Source organism: Mastomys coucha, unplaced genomic scaffold, assembly GCF_008632895.1.
Source record: "Mastomys coucha isolate ucsf_1 unplaced genomic scaffold, UCSF_Mcou_1 pScaffold22, whole genome shotgun sequence".
In the NCBI taxonomy this organism is placed as follows: domain Eukaryota; kingdom Metazoa; phylum Chordata; class Mammalia; order Rodentia; family Muridae; genus Mastomys; species Mastomys coucha.
The window spans coordinates 188,615,247-188,633,746 of NW_022196905.1; the positions used below are offsets into that span (position 1 = coordinate 188,615,247).

Here is an 18,500-nt window from a genome sequence, read left to right on the forward strand (position 1 = left end):
AAAAAAAAAAAACCTAAATAATTTTTCCCTTTTTTGAATGACACTTGACTCTCAAGAAAAGAATATTTCTGCATGTGAAATGTCAGCTCTGTCTAATAATAACCCACTTAAAATATGCCACCAAAAATCACTAATAGAATTTCCCACCATTTTATAAAATGAAATTCTTCCCTCTGTGCTGCTGCCTGGCTCATAGAAGCTTCTGGAATGGCAGCTATTGCAAACACAATGGGTTTCTTCAAAATGAAATCACACTCTTCAGGTGTAAACTCGCTATCTCACCTGATACCAACGAGTGCCGTTTGTGTCCTTTGTGCTATGACACGAGACTAGCCAGGGGGTGACTAGGCAGATAGGTGACTAACTAAGGCTTTTGAGCAAAACACTCCACTGTGTTGTTCCTCCAGGAGCCACGGATATGAAAACAGCGAGGGAGTGGGAGCTAAGATAACAGGTATTCTCTTATTGTAAAGGCATTCTTGGCTTTCAGCAGCCAGGCTTAATTTTTAGCTATCAGTCTCTCAGCAAAAACAGCCGCGTTCTTTCTCCAGTCCTGGAGGATAGACTACTGCATGCTCTAATTTCTTTAGATCACGGGGTGTTTTTATGTGGTGACAAGATAGTAGCCATTTATCTACAAGTAATGTTAGCTCTTGCAGTTCAACAAGGTCGTACAGAAACAGCACATGTGTGCGTGCATATGTGCATGGGTGCGTGTGTGTGTGTGTGTGTGTGCGCGCGCGCGCGCACGTACGTTTTTCTTAAGTGCTGTGACGATGTTGTACGATTATGGAAGTTTCCTCTTTAGAGACTGCTGGGAGATGGTGCATGCAGTTCCTCATCTGGGTTTTGTTCCAGAAACACATACAGAAACCTTTTTTTTTTCCTGAGTCGTGCAGGAATTCAGTAGGATAACTTTCTCTCTCAATATTTTTATGTATCCTTTTTTTGTTTTGAAACAAGAGCCTTTCTGTGTAACCTAGACTGCCATTAAGTGAACTAAATAAATAGCCCAGGGTGGCTTTGAACTCACGATTCTCCTGCTGCAGCCAAATTATAGTTGTGTTCCATCACAGTTACAATGTGCGTGGTCCTATATGTCTTATTCTTTGTGTCTGGTTTATCTTATACATACCCCCTCCCCTCCAGGGAAGCCGGTCTAGAAATTGGCTACGATGCTAAGGAGAAGCAAGAATGAATGGAACACGGAGAGCCCTGCGCTCATAGCCTACTGCTTGGATAGGCAGGAGGGGCTTTGTTTTTAAAGCAGCAGACACTCCAGTCTACAAGTAGCCCTGGTCTCTTTGGGGACAGCACTTTCACTGTTGTCTCACATTGCTATGTAATCATTAATACTTTACACTTGTCTCATAGTTTTTTCTTAGGCAAAGAGAGAGGGCAAAGGCCGATTTGACTTCCTGTTCCTGTCACGTGGTGCCTGACCTAGGGGGGCGTTTTCAGCGAAGGGCTGCGGTTGGTTAATTCATAGATTCTACGAGAGTGCGTTGTAAGGAAAAAAAAAAATCTCACCAGATCAGATGTGTGGACTGGAGCAAGCCAAGCAGTCTTCCAGGGCCAGTATTTCCTCATCTGTAAAAGAAGGGGCTGGACTCAATGATTGCCAAGGTCACTTCCAGCTCTGTAAATTCTAGGCTTTTAAAAAAATGCTCAGCTTCTGAACGGAGAACACGGTCGGTTTCCGGACAATGGAGCCCAGGGTGTATTTATATTTGACCTCCTACCACATTCTGACTTTCTCCTCTAATGAATCTGGGTTTATTCTTCACTGAAATGGCTCAGCTCCAGGAGCCGTTGGTGTGATTCTAACACTGTGTAGATATTGATTTTTCTCGCAGGATAGTGGTTACTGTAACCACCAAACTATTAAATTCCACTCCTTTTCGTGGGGATGATCCCACAAGTGCCTTTGCCACTGCCTTAGGTTGAAATTTAACTCTCCAATCCAGGGCTCATTTGAAGGCGGCGTTTCTGGGACGATAGTTCCTTAGAAGGCTTCGTGGCTGACAGCTTTTCACATATCCATCTCCTTAGGGTTGTCTATCAGACCCTGCAGCAGTAAGAGGTGGCCCACACATAGGACCTGGCCTTTGTTGGCCATGTTTTCCCTCCTCTCCTGTGTGCATAGCACCTCTTAACTATAAATAGGATAAGCAGTTAGGCTTTTTATAAGGACGGCTCCCTTAATATTTAGTTTGTATATTCACACACACACACACACACACACACACACACACACTCACATGTTACTGTTGTCAGGGCAGGATCACAAATGTCCCTCTCCACACACACCTCTATGGGGCACTTTGACACTAAAATATTGATTTGACTCCTGCCTTTTTATTTGAGACATTTACCCCCAGTGAGGTCTTTCCAGTGCCTTGAGGAAAGGCACAAGGTGGCAGGAGGCGACCCTAGCCATTGATTTCCAAATACAATGTAACAGGGCTTTCATTTATAACAATTTTTAGGCATCCTCCTTGTTAGTCCAGCTAAAACACACAACACTCACCTTGGCCTGTAGTGAGGTCCATGTCCATAAGGAATTTTATATCCAGGATCCAAACACCTGGCTATAACCCCTCAGGCGCTTCCATAGTGACCCCAGAGCAGAGGTTGCGTTTAATGAGATTGTTACTATTTTTATAAAACCAGCCATCTGATCAGTTCTCTTCAGGTAGGCACTTGCACAGACCCCGGCATAAGTGACTGTTCCACTCGAAGCATTATCTTTTCTTGTACAACACTGAAAGCTTACAAGCTGCTTGACAAATCTGAATTTTAAAAAGTGGAATGATTGGCACTTGGGTAACTTACACAGAGGTAGAAAACGCTACAAGAAAATTGCCCATTTCTTTTAGATTTACATTTTCTGTAATTTTTTTTTTCTTTTAAGAAGTGATAAGACATGTAATTTCCATCAGCTTCAACCGGTTCTGTATGAAAGAGGCTACAAGTTCAAGTCTGCAGAGGAAAAGCGAGCCACAGGAAGAATTGGCATAATATAAGAAGGCAGACAGCTGTCACTGCCTCCTTCAGTTCTGGGGTACAAACAGCCAGTTTGGGGCCAAGAGCAACACTGCAGAGTTGGATATTTCGTTTTTGTTTCTTTTTTTATTTTGGCCTTGAAAACTATTCTGTTCCCCCTTTGTTGCTTGACCCACCAGCCCAGCCAAGGTCTCGCCTGCCACAAGTCCCTCCAGATGCTTAACTGTTTAAACTCGGAAAAAGAGGCGGAGAAAGGGGAATGATGAATGTTTGCAAAGTTTTTCTTTTCCTTTCTTTTCCTTCTTTCTTTCTTTCTTTCTTTCTTTCTTTCTTTCTTTCTTATTTTTCTTTTTTTTCCTTTTTCTATTTTCTTTCTTTGTTTTTTTTTTTCTTTTTTTTCAAGACTTGGTTTCTCTGTGTAGTGATGGCTGTCCTGGAACTCACTCTGTAGACCAGGCTGGCCTTGAACTCAGAAACCTGCCTGCTTTTGCCTGGGATTAAAGGCGTGCACCACCACTGCCTAGAGCAAAGTTTTTCTTTATGTGTTGGAAACTACAAATGATTTGGCATAAAGCAATTCTTTTTCTGCTGGTTTATCTTGTCAGCCAATATTTAATAATGATATCTTTACACACACACATACATACACACATACACACACACACACACACACACATGAGATCACATACTAAATTTCTACAATACCAACCACCCTTTTCTCACACAGGAGACAAAGTCATCCCTCATTTAAACGAGCTAAATAACCAATCCCTTAAAAACAGTAACACTGGTATTTCTAGCGACAACTGTTGGGTTATAAGAATGAACGTGGGATGGAGAGATGGCTCAATGGATAAGAGCAATGACTGCTCTTCCAGAAGTCCTGAGTTCATATCCCAGCAACCACATGGTGGCTCACAACCATCTGTAATAAAATCCAATGACCTCTTCTAATGTGTTTAAAGACCGCAAAAGTATACTTACATATGTATTAATTAATCAATTAATCAATTAATTAATTAAAAAATCTTTAACAAAAGAAGAGTGAACGCTACTGTGGAGCTGGGATGTAATTGAGTTGGTGGAGTGCATAAATGATTACATACCTGTACTCCCAGCAATGGGAAGGGAAAGGCAGGAAGATCAGAGCTCAGTCATCTTAGCTACACAAGTGACTTATAGGCTTGGATACCCAAGACTCTAACCCTAACCCTAACCCTAGCCCTAACCTTAACCCTAACCCTAACCCTAACCCTCTAACCCTAACCCTAGCCCTAACCCTAACCCTCTGAATAAATAGATAAGAGTTAAATGGCTGGATAGAGAGTTTAGGTAGGTTAAATAGATAGACAGACAGACTCAAGTAAAATCAAGGATATTTCAACAGGCTACTTAGAAACAGCATTTATAGGTTAAATGGGCCAGCAGTAAAGTTCATTTATTCTTCATTTGCCTGGTAGGAAGAACTGGTTTGTTTATTATGATTTTTAAAGCACTAGTATATAGTAGAAAATTATCTTTAAAAGATCAATTAAGGACTGGCGCGATGGCTCAGCTGATAAGAGCACTGATTGCTCTTCTGAAGGTCCTGAGTTCGGATCCCAGCAACCACATAGTGGCTCACAACCACCCGTAATGAGATCTGACGCCCTCTTCTGGTGCGTCTGAAGACAGCTACAGTGAATTATGCCGGAGCCGGAGCAAGCAGGGTTGGGGCGAGTGGGGCTGGAGCGAGTAGGCCGGCAGATGTCATGAGTTCAATTCCCAGCAGCCACATACATCCCAGCTATCATGTGATAGCTCACAACCATCTGTACAGCTACAGTGTACTCATACACATAAAAAAATAAATAAAAATAAATCTTCTTTTTTAAAAAAAAGATCAATTAAATACATATTGTTAATTTAACAGAGGCTCCAAGTAGGTATTTTCTGAAGGTCACTAGATTACTATAAAGTAATTCATAGTCTGTCCTGACTAAAACCCTATGTCCTTCCTCTCTAACAAACTTACCGTGCCTATCGACCCAAGACTCCCCCGACTCTCACTGTGATGCTGTTCAGAACTGGAGGGCACACCTGTGAGAGTGTGCTCTTCTCTGGTTTGAAGTGGGTGAATCTGCGTCTAGTCTGGACCTTTGAGGTAGGAAGACATGTGCCTGATAGGGATCTTGACGTATGAAGACACACCTTTAGTCTGAGCCACACCTTCTGCTAGAAGCCAATAGAACGGCATGGAAGAAGGGCGCTTTCACTCTTTTCCTGCTTGCCCTCACCCTGCTAGCAAGTCCATTCCTTCCCTGGCTTCGAAGCCTACTTCTTTGGCATTCCAGCAGATACAGAAGACCAGCTGAGACACCCAGACGCGTGGAATTGAGCGACTACTCTCTTCTTGGAGTTTCTGTTCACAGTTAGCCATTGACGGATTAGCTGGACTGCGGCCTGTAAGTCATTTCAGGAAGTTCCCTTTATATTTTCCCACTCTGTTTTCCTGGCATCCACCAAGAACACACACACATATACATATAATATATATGAGAGAGAAAAAGAGAGATTCATTCCATAAGTTCTATAGCTCTAGAGAACCCTGACTAAGATACTCTGTTTCTTTGGTTAAAATTTCCCCTTCTTGGCAAACAAAAGAGGCAGGAGAATTATTAGGTGGTATCTGGGTAGGGGAAATATCTATGAATGCCACCCAAGTCCCCTCAGAGGGATTTTACCTTGATTGGCCTTTTTAATCTGTTCCACGCCCCCCCCACCACCACCACCACTTCTGAGTTACTGAAATACATTCTAAGTAATGTAACACACATAGATAAGCCAAAGGTCTCTAAGTAGGGGAGTAGGCCGAAGTCTGAGTAGAACCCTTGCAAACATGTTAATGCAGTCTATCCCTTGTGGCATCCCCTCTCCTCTCCTAGGGCGGTAAAATCAGCTATGGCTGCATGTACAGCAACCTCCTGTGTCTGTTGTAGGTGAAGCAAGAGCCTCCATTATAAGCCAAAATGAAAGGTATTAGCAGGAGATTTAACAGGTACACTCACACTTGGAGTTACAAGGTGTTAATGAGCAAGACACGGGGAGGCCTGCATTTTTCTCACTTGGCTGTCTGGTTTTACTGTTGGTGCAGAATCTGAAACCTCTGGCTGTGAAACCATGAATCAGGAGAGTTTCCTGTCCTGTGAACGATGCCACCCTTAACTCGAGGAGCTTTCAGTGAGATTCAGGAACAGTGAGGGCGACTGTTTGCAGTAAGCAGGGTCCTAGATTTACTGCAGAGGGGAGTGTGTGAGCTGACCAAAATGGAGAATGATGAGAAGTAACTAAATTATGTTTGACAGTCTTTCCAGGCAAAGGAAGAAAGCTTAATGATGTTGTGGTTGAAGGACCAGCAGCAACTGGTGATATATTAGTTGTAGGTTGGTGAGCAGAGAAATGAATCCAACAAGACCCAAGGACTATAGATGAGGGTGACAACGACCAAGCAGAGGGTGGGGGAGAGAATCTACTTGCTCAGGACATAATGAATTTTAGTGGCGACAAGATAGTCAACTAGAGTGACTAACTTGACATTAAAAATCATCACTTTAATCTATGTGGCTCTTTGAAGCCTGAGTTTTATCAAGGCAAAAAAAAAAAAATCTATAGTTAACAATGAAATATTTTCCCCCTTCGCTTTCCTGGCATCTACCAAGAGCAGTACATAATTTAATTATGGAATCTACAGGCTGGACCATGGACATGAAGAATGATGTGTCTTCGCTAGTGAGAAATTAGGTAGAACCAACTGTTTATTTTCATCATTCTTCCTCCGTGAGGCTAAATTAATACAGTTAACAAGCTTTTGTTTGGATTAGCCGTTTAGACCGGGGATGTGTAGATGTGAAGTCATGTTTATTATAGTAGCTTTTATTTATGGGGCAATGGTATGGAGTACGGGGAGGTAGCCACAAGTGTGGATAAGACAAACAGGGATACTTGTCATTTTGTGCTGGAATTTCCTCCAGATTTAGGGGGTCAAACATCTGAGTCCAGTAAATGATGTTGAAGAAAATCAGATGCAGTTCCTTGGGGTATATGACCTCTACAAACTTTACCAGGAGACTGTCAAGTGAGCAAGTGTCCACCTTGAGTGGCTGGGGAAGGCAGTGCTTGCATCTCGGGGTCTTTCACGGGCCTGGAGAGTTAACTCTAAACGTGGCCAACCGAAACACCAATGCAAATAAAGTTTCGAAGTATGGGGCCTCTGGGCACAGCTGCTCCACCCAAACCCTTCTAGTATGAAGCCAAGAAGCAATTGCTGGCTAGATGATTCTAGAGACTGCTAGAATGACACACACAGTCTGTAGGGCTTATTATAGAGGCCAGAACCAGGTCCCTTCATTCCCTGTCCTTTCGGGTCCGCAACAATTGCAATCTTGGGTCTTTTAAGTCACCTTTATGTATTTAACAACTCCTTAACGCCTTAAGGAAGTTGGTGAAGGATTCAGAGGACTGGGAGGGGCAAGTAAAACGCCCATGGGTGGGTGTGGCCAAGCGCGGTCCCTCCCCGAGCCCTTGCCTGCACGAAAGAAAAAGAAAAAAGAAAAAGAAAAAGAAAAAGAAAAAGAAAAAGAAAAAAAGCCCAGGACAAACCGCACAGGGAACCGCAAAGGTCGCGGCGACACAGGGGTGCCGCTGCGGGACAGGCGCTGGCTCCCCGCGTGCCGGACAGACTGCAGATCCTCTCTACAACGATCCGTGGCCACGGCCGCGCGGGGCTCTGGACCACCCAGGGTTCGGGACCGCGTGGAGCTGCAAGCCACGCTCGTCCCCACCGCCCCTTCCGCCGGGCGCCGGCCCCGCCTCCCTCCCGACTTCCCGCGCGCGGCGGCTGTGCGGGGCGGACGGTGGGAGCGTGGGATACCCCTCGGAGGAGCGGACGGTGGGCTCATCCCCTCGCGGAGGACCCTGCTCATGGGTGCTCAGCCTGCACGTGGGCTGCACCCGGCTCGCCGCGGTGGAGGGAGGGATGAGGAAAGGAGGAAGGGAGGGAGGGGAGGAGAGTGTTCCCCGAGTCTTTTCTGGCGCCCACGTGGTGGGGAGGAGGGAGACTTAAGAACCTAGAGTAGAGTTGGGGGAGCATTTGTTGGAGGTGGAGCATTTTTCCCTGGACTGGGTGACATTCCCGCCTCAGTTTCCTGGTTTCTGAAGTTGCTCGTGGGTGGGTACAGAGCCCTAGGGAGCTTTACCAAGCAAGCACCGGGGCAGACCCCGGTGGTGGAGAAATGTGTCCTCTCTCCCTGCCTTCCCATCCCCCTCCAAAGCTTAAAGCGAGCGGGAAGCCAAACCTGCGTGTCTCCCTTTTGAGCAGGGTTGCAGGGGCGACAGAGTCCTTGGCTAAGTGTGCTTCTCCATACCTGTTCACAATAGATGTTGCCCTGTACAGCAGCATAACTTTAACGTCTGTAGCCTGAAGGGGAAGTTTGGAACATCCCCACCTTAAGATTTCTCAGTGAATGGGGTGACCTTGGTTAGCCTTCCTCCCCCTAGTTTACTTTTGAAAGGATTCTCTTAGCTGACGTTCTGTGATTCTTCCCATCACCTCTCACCCTCACCCCTGTTGCAAAAGGTCTGGCCTTGAAGCTCATTGTCACAGAACCGGGTTTTAATATGAGCATTGTCTCTTTTTCCCCTATTTGATTCAGTCGTCAGAGTTGATTCATCAATTTAGAAGAATGAAGGAGGAAGGAAGAGGGGGAAAAATAACCTGATTAGTTACCAAACTGGCCTGTTTGCAATTGTTATTTGTTTGTTTATATTATAGTACACTGGGTTTGGAAAGCAAATTTCCTGAGTTCTCTGAGTTTGTAAGATGTGATCCTAATACCTACTTTAGCTAGAAACACACACACACACACATATATATATATATATATATAGAGAGAGAGAGAGAGAGAGAGAGAGAGAAAGAGAGAGAGAGAGAGAGAGAGAGAGAGAGATTTAAACAGTATCTGGAATCCATTAGACATTTTTATTCCCCCTCCCATGTTTATAAGGGAGGAACTAAGGAAGTAAAAGATGGGAGTGTATAGGAACTTAAATTTTTGTTTTGTTTTATTTTCTTTTTCTGTTTTTCAAGACAGGGTTTCTCTGTGTAGCCCTGTTGTCCTGGAGCTCACTCTGTAGACCAGGCTGGCCTTGAACTCAGAAATCCACCTACCTCTGCCTCTCAAGTGCTGGGATTAAAGGCGTGTGCCACCAACACCACTCTGCCCTGCTGTTAAATTTTTTTACAAAAAGATTTATCTTATGTATATAAGTACGCTGTAGCTCTGTCTTCAGACACCTCAGAAGAGGCCATTGAATCCCATTACAGATGGTTGTGAGCCACCAAGTGGTTGCTGAGAATTGAACTCAGGACCTCTGGAAGAGCAAGCCGTCAGTACTCTTAACCACTGAGCCATCTCTCCAGCCCAGGAACTTAAATTCTATAGGAAAGCAGGCAGTATGTGAATTATCTGGAAATTTATTAGTGCCAAATCCAGACTTTTCAAATAATATGTTTCTTAATTTTCTCTTAAGGCCAGGATACTTTCTCTTTAAGACTAGGGCTCATGCTTTGTGGTTTCTGCTTAGTAAGTCCAGCTGAAGTTGCCCAGAGTTTAGGGCTGATTGGTGCATTTCCTGGAAAGCAGACTGATCACTGTTCTTCTCAATGTTTAGCAGCCTATGACTTCTACACCCAACATGAGTGACATTTCCTGCAAAAAGCGGGATGACTATCTGGAGTGGCCGGACTATTTCATGGCGGTGGCCTTCTTGTCGGCACAAAGAAGCAAGGACCCAAGTTCCCAGGTAAACCGGTTTTGTAGGAGGATGGATGTTCAGATCCTTGCTGAGAGGTACACAAAGGAGCAAGTGATGGACATGGACAGTTTGGCATGAAAACGTAAAGTAAATTGCTGCGATGTGTGCGCGGTGTCCCTCCTATGCTTCTAATTCATCTGCGTCCCTGGTGGCACACCAGCTATTCACAGCTACAGTGTTTCTCTGTTTTTCTCCAGGTGGGAGCCTGCATTGTGAATTCAGAAAACAAGATCGTGGGGATTGGGTACAATGGAATGCCAAATGGGTGCAGCGATGACCTGTTGCCTTGGAGAAGAACAGCAGAAAACAAGCTGGATACTAAATATCCGTACGGTGAGCGCCTTCAGATTCCGTCCTGCTTCCTGTGGTAGCCTGTTGAGTCTTTGATTGAAAAAGTTAGTCTTTCCTTTGAGTCAGAGGATGGAAAAGGGACAGGATTGTAGTGAACTATCCTATCTTCCTCTACTACCCTATAAATAATGTTTGAATGAATTATTTGATAATTTTATCTAAGATTTATATATTTTTGTTTATGTACATGCATGTGCCTGCATGAGTTTATCTTATATGCACTACGTTGGTACAGGTGACACTAGATGCTAGAGGAGAGTGTCACATCACTTCTAACTGAAGTTTACAGGCATTTGTAGGCCTGCTGTGGGTGCTGGGGACTAAATCTGCTAGGGTCTACTTCAGGAGCAGCAAGTGCCATTTAACCACTGAGGGATCTCTCTAGCTACCCCCACCCCCCATCTCCATCTCTTCAGTTTCAAGAAGAGCCACTGATGGAGGCATGGTAGTTCTTATACAGGCTTGCCCTGATGGCCCTGGACCTTGGTTCCTGTTCTGAGTCTGGTGAATTTCACAGTGGCCTGACAGCCTGTAGACACCAGAAGGTGCATCGAAGGCCACAGTCCTTTGCTGAGAGAGAACAGGGGTATTGTGTGGGCGGGCTCTGGAGGTTGCTTCTGTATTTTGGGAAAGCAGAGTTTGCCAAGTGGCGCTTGTGCTAACGAAGCACTCTGCTGAGACAGAGGATATGTTTGGCCTCTTGGCTTCATGAGGACATGACTCAAGTGCATCTCTGGGAAGCAGTTACCAGACTGAGCTGGACATCGGGAGGTGGGAGGTTGCTCTTCCAGTTGCTTGAGTCTAGTCCCACAGCGGGCTGTGTTCAGGACCAAAGGTGGAAGTTTAGGAGTGAAGGCCTCTGACTTGGCTTCACCGTTTACCTTGAGATTAGGAGAGGGTGGTGGATTAGTTACTTTTGCTGTCACCAAACTGGCAGAATGACTTCTGGGAGGAAGGGTTTACTTGCACTCTTGTTTTCAGAGGGACTTTAATCCATCATGTGGGGATGGTGTGACCTTGCGGGTGACTCTGTCCTTGGCCTCAGACGTGAGAGGTACTTACTGTCTGTTCGCATCCCATAGGCCAGAAGCCGACCTCTGCAGAACTGTTACAGGCCCACCCCCAGGGACCTATTTTGCTAATTAAATCCCATTTCTTTTCCTTTTCTTTTTTCTTTTTTTTTTGGTTTCTTCGAGACAGGGTTTTTCTTCTTGGCTGTCTTGGAACTCACTCTGTAAACCAGGCTGGCCTCGAACTCAGAAATCCACCTGCCTCTGCCTCCCAAGTGCTGGGATTAAAGGCGTGCGCCACCACTGCCCTCTTTTCTTTCTTGTCTTCCTATCATCATCATCATCATCACATTTTTGTTTTGTTTTTCCTTTTTTTTAAATTGTGAGTTCTGTTTTTTTTGTATTTATTTAATATTTATTTTATGTATATGAGTACACTGTGGCTGTCTTCAGACACACCAGAAGATGGCATCAGATCCCCAGATGGTTGTGAGCCACCATGTAGTTGTTGGGAATTGAACTCAGGACCTCTAGAAGAGCAGTCAGTGCTCTTAACCACTGAATCTCTCCAGTCCTTGTTTTGGTTTTTCAAGACAGCATTTCTCTGTATAGCTCTGGCTGTGCTGTTACCAGCTCTATAGACCAGGGTGGCCTCAAACTCAGAGATCCTCCTGCCTCTGCCTCCACCGGAGTGCTAGGATTAAAGATATGAGCCATGCTCAGCAAAAAAAAAAAAACGAAAAAAAACAAAAAAACCAAAAACTGTTGAAAATAGCTTCACAAGCTGTGGACACCGAAATATAAGCCTGTGGGGACATTCTAGATTAGAAGTGTGACAGGTGTTTCCTATAGTCTTCTCGGCCCCAGTGGGAGCCCCTCCAGAGATGATGTGGAAGAGACTAGTCAGCTTTGTTTCGCTTTTGGTCCCTCTGCCTACATAGGTAATTTCAGAAAAGAGTCAAATTGGGCTGCATATGTCGGTTTCTGACTTCCTTCGTAATGCTACACCTGGTATTTATGTCTTCGAGTGAACAGATTGTCCCTGTTGGAAGTAAAGTAGATTAAGGTCATCTAAAAAGGGAAGAGTTGTGCCTTCCAGAAATCAAGTTCCAGGATTATTGATGTAAGGCTTGTCTCCTTGGTAGATTCTTCCCTGGTAGGCTTTGCCTCCGTGTAGAGAGAATGTCTTGTCTGGTGTATTGGATGCCTCACCTGTCAATAATCAATCTGATGGCCTATGGCTTAGGTGGGAAAGAGGAGGTGGGACATCCTGGAGGCATTCTGGATTCTGGAATAGTGCCAGGCATAGGAGATTCTCTCGAGAAGAGGTGACACAGACGCATGGTGCTTGAGCACAGGTAACCAGCCACGGGGCAGACTGTAGATTAGAATATACAGATTATTTTAAGTTATAATGTAGTCAGAGAAGAGCCCAGCTATATAGCCAAGGCATTTCTAAATATAATTTGAGTCTGAGTCCTTATTTCTGGGAACATGGGGCTGGGAAGAAGAACCAGACCAAAGTTCTAGACCTGTGGACGCTTCTCGTGAGCTAGTCCATGTCTGTGTTTAGTCTAATTTTTGTATTTTTACTAATGTTCTTAGATCTCCATCTTCTTAAGAAAGCCCTGAAAGTTTCTTTACAAACGACCTAAGGACATCCTGGGAGTTTGAATTGGAGAAGGTTCCCGAAGAAGAGAAGGAATTGAGGAGTGGGAGTAGAGACAACCACAGAGCACTTGGATTTTCAGGATACAAAACATAGTTTTATGACTAAGGGGCTTTAATAGGTAGTCCATTTAATTTCACCCCTAGTAGGAGCAGCAAGAACACAGACAAAATTGGGAGAGTTTAAAGCTGCCTTCCGGGGCCTAGCTACAGCTCGTGGTCGTGAGTTATGTGACGGATGTGCTAGCATATCTTAGAAACCTTGTCATCCTGGCTTTGATTCTGTAAGCCTTTGATGGGAAGAAAGAGGGGAAATGATTAGTTGTTTTGAGGCCTATGCAAAAATAATTTTTCACAGCAGTGTTCGATGTCCCATATAAAAACGGTGAAAGCGGAAGGGTCGATATGTTAAAGATCTACATTGAAATGTATGACCTACTCCAGTCAATATTTCACTGAGTGGGGACAGTGACTTATGAGTCCTTTCTCCGAGCTCCGGGAAGGAGGGGTTCTTATGTTAGTCTGTTGTACTCAGGCTGGTTGCTACAGATACCAGTGGATAGAGGGCAGTGTTCAGGGTCCCCCAGTGGTCACTGGGCACTTCTCAAAGTGGGACTTGTGTCTTCTTCAGGCACTGAGAGCCCCAGGTGTGTTTGTAATAGTACCCTAGAAACCAAAGACTGAATTATATTCACACACACACACACACACACACACACACACCCATACCCCCCATACACACACACACACACTCACAGACACACATATACACACACACCCATACCCCCCCCACACACACACACACTCACAAACACACAAACACACATATACACACACACACCCATACCCCCATACACACACACACTCACAAACACACAGACACACATATACACACACATACACAATACACACATAAACATATACATATATGCATACATACACACACATATATACACACACATAATCTCACACAGACACACACATACATATACACACAGACTCACACATACACACAAACACATACAGACACACACAGACTCACACAGACACACAGACACATATACACTCACATAAACATACATATATGCATACATACACACACATATATACACACATACTCTCACACAGACACATACATACACACACACAGACTCACATACACACACAGACACACATATACACACACACTCACATAAACATATACTTATGCATGCATACACACTCACACACACTCACACACCCTCCCTCCCCTCCCCCCATCACCTGGTGCTCGGTAACCTCCAGGGTGACTGGCTTTGTTCTGAGGCTGTCACAGCATGGGGAGAGCGCCCTCCAGAGCAGCTTCCTAGGAGGAGTTAAACCCACGCAGGCAGGCATTTGGCCAGCCTCGCGGATTGTTTTTTATTGAAGAGCTGCTGAGTTTCTGAGCACTGGATGTCTGTCTCCGTTATTCCTTATCATCCATACGATACCTCTAGGTTTTCAGAGCTCTTTGCCCTTGCTTATCAATTATTCATTTTATGTGTAGCTGTGTTAGAATGTAGACAATTTTCTTCCACAAGGAGAAGCTTGTAATTTGATGTACCGTAAAAATTGTAGAAGGTATTAAATGGTTTTTAAAAGGCATTTAGTATTACTATCGTCATAATATACCTAACGATGGGCTTTAAGTCTAAATAATGATGACTGTGTGTACATTGTGCGTTCATTCTTTCCTGGGCTTTTCAAGCCACTGAGATGTGAGCGTTGCGGTTGTGTGGGATTTAGGAGGAATGATTACTGATGTTGAGGAGTTCTTAAAACTCCTATCTTGGGCTGGTGAGATGGTTCAGTAAGTAAGAGCACTGACTGCTCTTCTGAAGGTCCTTAGTTCGGATCCCAGCAACCACATGGTGGCTCACAACCACCTTTAATGAGATCTGACGCCCTCTTCTGGTGCATCTGAAGACAGCTACAGTGTATTACCTGGTTGTGGAGCTGGAGCAAGCAGAGGTCCAGAGTTCAATTCCCAGCAGCCACATGATGGCTCACGGCCATCTGTACAGCTACAGTGTACTCATACACATACAATAAATGAATAAATCTTAAAAAAAAAAAAAAACAAAAAACTTCTGTCTTAAGATTACAGATTTTAATTTAAAAAAGTAAGGGGGTGACCAGATGGTGTAACTCTTTTCTTCCCTCACCTACATTATTGGTCGCCGAACTTCTCCACAAGGAAGGATAAAGATTTCCAAGGGCTCTCGTCCAGTAGTCTTAACTGCTGAATTAGCAGGTCAGAGAGGACAGATTTCTTTGTTACCGTGTTGGAGTAAGAAAGCCCAGTACAGTGGTGAGGCATGAGGGCGGGTCTAGACAGGACTGACTGAAAGGGCAAGCCTGGCCTGGAATGTGGGTGGCACATTCTTGGCTGAGGCCTGGCCTGAAGGAATGAGGGAAAGAGGAGAAAGCAGACTGAGCCCCAGCACTCCCATTTTGTATTTGGCTCTGCTATGATGTAAGCAAGAGGTTCTAGCCGCCACAGGCAGGAGCTGGTCCTGACCCCGGGCCTCTCCCAGTGTGATGGAGCCTTCTTCCTGTACATGACTCAGCTGGGTATTTTATTTTGTCAAAGGCGATGGGGAAAGTATCCAGTACAGAGACCCTCATGGAAATGGGAAAACTTCAAACTTTGATGACAACAAAGTGCTGCGTGTATCATCAGTGTTTACGTTAATAGCTCTTGTTGGTTTGTTTTTGTTTTTCAACTCAGGGTTTCTCTGTGTAGCCCTGGCTCTCTGGAACTCACTCTGTAGACCACACTGGCCTAGAACTCACAGAGATCCACTGGCCTCTGCCTCCCAAGTGCTGGGACTAAAAGGTGTGACATCACCTGGCACACGCCTGTCTTACGTTAATATCTTACTTATCAGATGCCATCAGTATGTGCTTGGGAAGAGTTCTTGGACTGAAAGACTGGATTTAGAAATTTAGAAAAAGCATGTTAATGGAAATGCATTAATGTACAACCTTTTCTTAAAGAAGGCATAGGAAGTCTCTGTAACGAGCCAGGAAGGTGGACTGGTCAGTTCCAGGAACAGGATAGCAGTCAGCCATTAAGAAGATAACATTGCTCAGAATAAGGAACAGGGCAGCAGTCAGCCATTGAGAAGATAGCATTGACCAAACCACAGGATATTGGTCATTCAAGTAGTCCTAGGAGTGGTCAGTCATTAAGAAGATAGCGTTGACCAAACCACATTCCTCTAGACAATGAGTGTGCAGGATGACTTCCTTGTGACCTGATTAAACCAGGGGTTGGGTCCCTTTAGAATTTTCCACTGTTTTTATGTTATGTTTTCTTGGTAACCCTCTCACCTCCCCTAGTTTGTGGTCTTTCCCTTTAAATACCCCTCACTTCTTGTGTTCGGGGTCGAACTCCTCTGGCCAGCATGGTCATGAGATCGACCCCGGTACCGGCCTATCCCAAATAAACCTCATGTGATTGCAGCAAGTTTGGTCTCTCGTAAGTTATTGGGTGGTCTCGTCATCCCGAGACTTGAGTAAGGATCTCCCCAGTTCTGGGGGTCTTTCAGGACCATCCTAGGTCCTTGGTAGTACCTCCTTAGTATCCCATACTGCTTTCTACCTATAGCATCTACCTCTACCCCTTTCAAAGTAACTTCTGTTTTTATACCCATAGGATGGCGTCCGATTCCTGTGCAGGGTCTCTCTTTTTGTTGTTTTTTAATCCATCTGTCTGTCTCTATCAATCAATCATATTTAATGGAGTTATCTTTTATTTGATCTTGGACAATTTCATACATGTAAAAAATGTATCTTGATGAGACAACCCAAAATGTCTGCCTTCCTCCTTCATTTCCTCTGTCTTTTACTCTTTTTTTTTTTTTTTTTTTTTTTTTTTTTTTTGGTTTTTCGAGACAGGGTTTCTCTGTATAGCCCTGGCTGTCCTGGAACTCACTCTGTAGACCAGGCTGGCCTCGAACTCAGAAATCTGCCTGCCTCTGCCTCCCAAGTGCTGGGATTAAAGGCGTGCGCCACCACGCCTTTTGCTCTTTTGGTAACCCACTGAGTACAGTTCCTGCTGCCCGTTGGAATGCTGACTGTGTTCCTTGGTTTGATGCCGCGTAGGTATTCACAGCTGGAGCGAGTTCATGGGCACAGTAGTCATGTCATGTCCGGAAGACATTTCATGGCATACCTCCTTGTCGTCTGCTTCTTACAGGAATTCTGTCCCTTCTTCTGAGACATTTTCTGAGTCTTGGAGGGGACAAGTATTGATGTAGATGCCCCATTTAGGGCTGAGCACCCAGTAGTCACTTACTCTCAGTTATTTGATTTGGCTCTGAGTCTCAGCACTAACTGATGGCTACCGCAGAGAGAGGTTTCTGCAGTCAAGGTTAAGGGTAGCGCTAATCTATAATCTATATGTATAAACACGATATTTAGAATATGATAATATCACAGTATAATAATATGGTAATAGTAGGAGGTCCCTTGTAGGGCCATCTCACCTTAGGCTTTTGACATTGACAGTATCAAGCATGAATTCCCTCCAGTGGAGCTGGCCTCAAATCTGATCCAAGAATGATTGGTATCCCCATAACTTCTTGCCACTATCTTACCAGTGGCCATTTGGCCTGGTGGGTTGGTTCTATAACATGAGGGGTTTGCTGTTAGATAACACTGCTGATGGCTTTTCTCCCTCCTGGACAGAGGGACATGGTTCCTGCCCCTGGAGCAGGCAACATGTGTGTTGACGGTTGCTGGCTTGTGAGGCTTGTTTGTATAGTGTATGTATATATATATGAAGTAAAAAATATATATTATATATTTTATTATATTTATATATCATATATAGTGCTATCTATCTATCTATCTATCTGAAAGAACCCCAGAACTGGGGAGATCCTTACTCAAGTCTCGGGATGAAGCGACCACCCAATGACTCACGAGAGACCGAACTTGCTGCAATCACATGAGGTTTATTGGGGATACCGGAACCTGGGTCAATCTCGTGACCTTGTTGGCCAGAGGAGTTTGACCCTGGGGTCGATCTCGCGACTATGCTGGCCAGAGGAGTTTGACCCCGAACACAAGAAGTGAGGGGTATTTACGGGAAAAACCACAAGCTGGGGGCAGAGAGAGGGTTACCAAGGAAACAGAACATAAAAACAGTAGAAAATTTCAGAGGGACCCAATCCAAGATATTCAGTTAGGGAGGGAAACATATTCATTTTAAGAATGTAATCTTCATCTACCAGTCCACAGGGTGGAGAGTCTCATAAACCAGTAGACCTTCATTCCTAGTTCCACCCTCATTGTGGATCATTCAGGAGGGGCAGGTATTGGGAACCAGAGCCCTGAGGCTCTGAGTTCCAAGTTCCAAGTTCCTGGAACTACCTACTTCTCATTTTTTTGGCTTGATACAGAGGTTTTCCATGCCCCCTTTTAGGTAAAAGTTACACATTATACATACATTTCTATTAAATGCCCTCATTTTAAATTCTAAGATTCTCCAGCCTTTCATTTCTTTCTATCTATCTATCTATCTATCTCTCTCTCTCTCTCTCCCTACATATATATATATATATATATATATATATATATATA

General features: G+C 44.5%; 1 protein-coding gene across 4 annotated transcripts in view; it reads left to right on the top strand.

The window, feature by feature from the left end:
• The window catches only part of Dctd (dCMP deaminase), a 45,263-nt gene that overhangs the window by 4,586 nt on the left and 22,177 nt on the right, over positions 1-18,500 (top strand). For 2 of the 4 annotated variants that reach the window (XR_004109946.1, XM_031339765.1), the window contains exons 2-3: positions 9,715-9,846; positions 10,056-10,191. Coding sequence is in view for 3 of the 4 variants with exons in the window: in XM_031339765.1 (XP_031195625.1) it covers positions 9,721-9,846; positions 10,056-10,191 (262 nt within the window). In the remaining variant the exon portion in view is untranslated. Of the gene's footprint in view, positions 1-7,622; positions 7,934-9,714; positions 9,847-10,055; positions 10,192-18,500 lie in introns of those variants that run through there. The other 2 variants (XM_031339768.1, XM_031339767.1) reach the window with 2 other exon arrangements.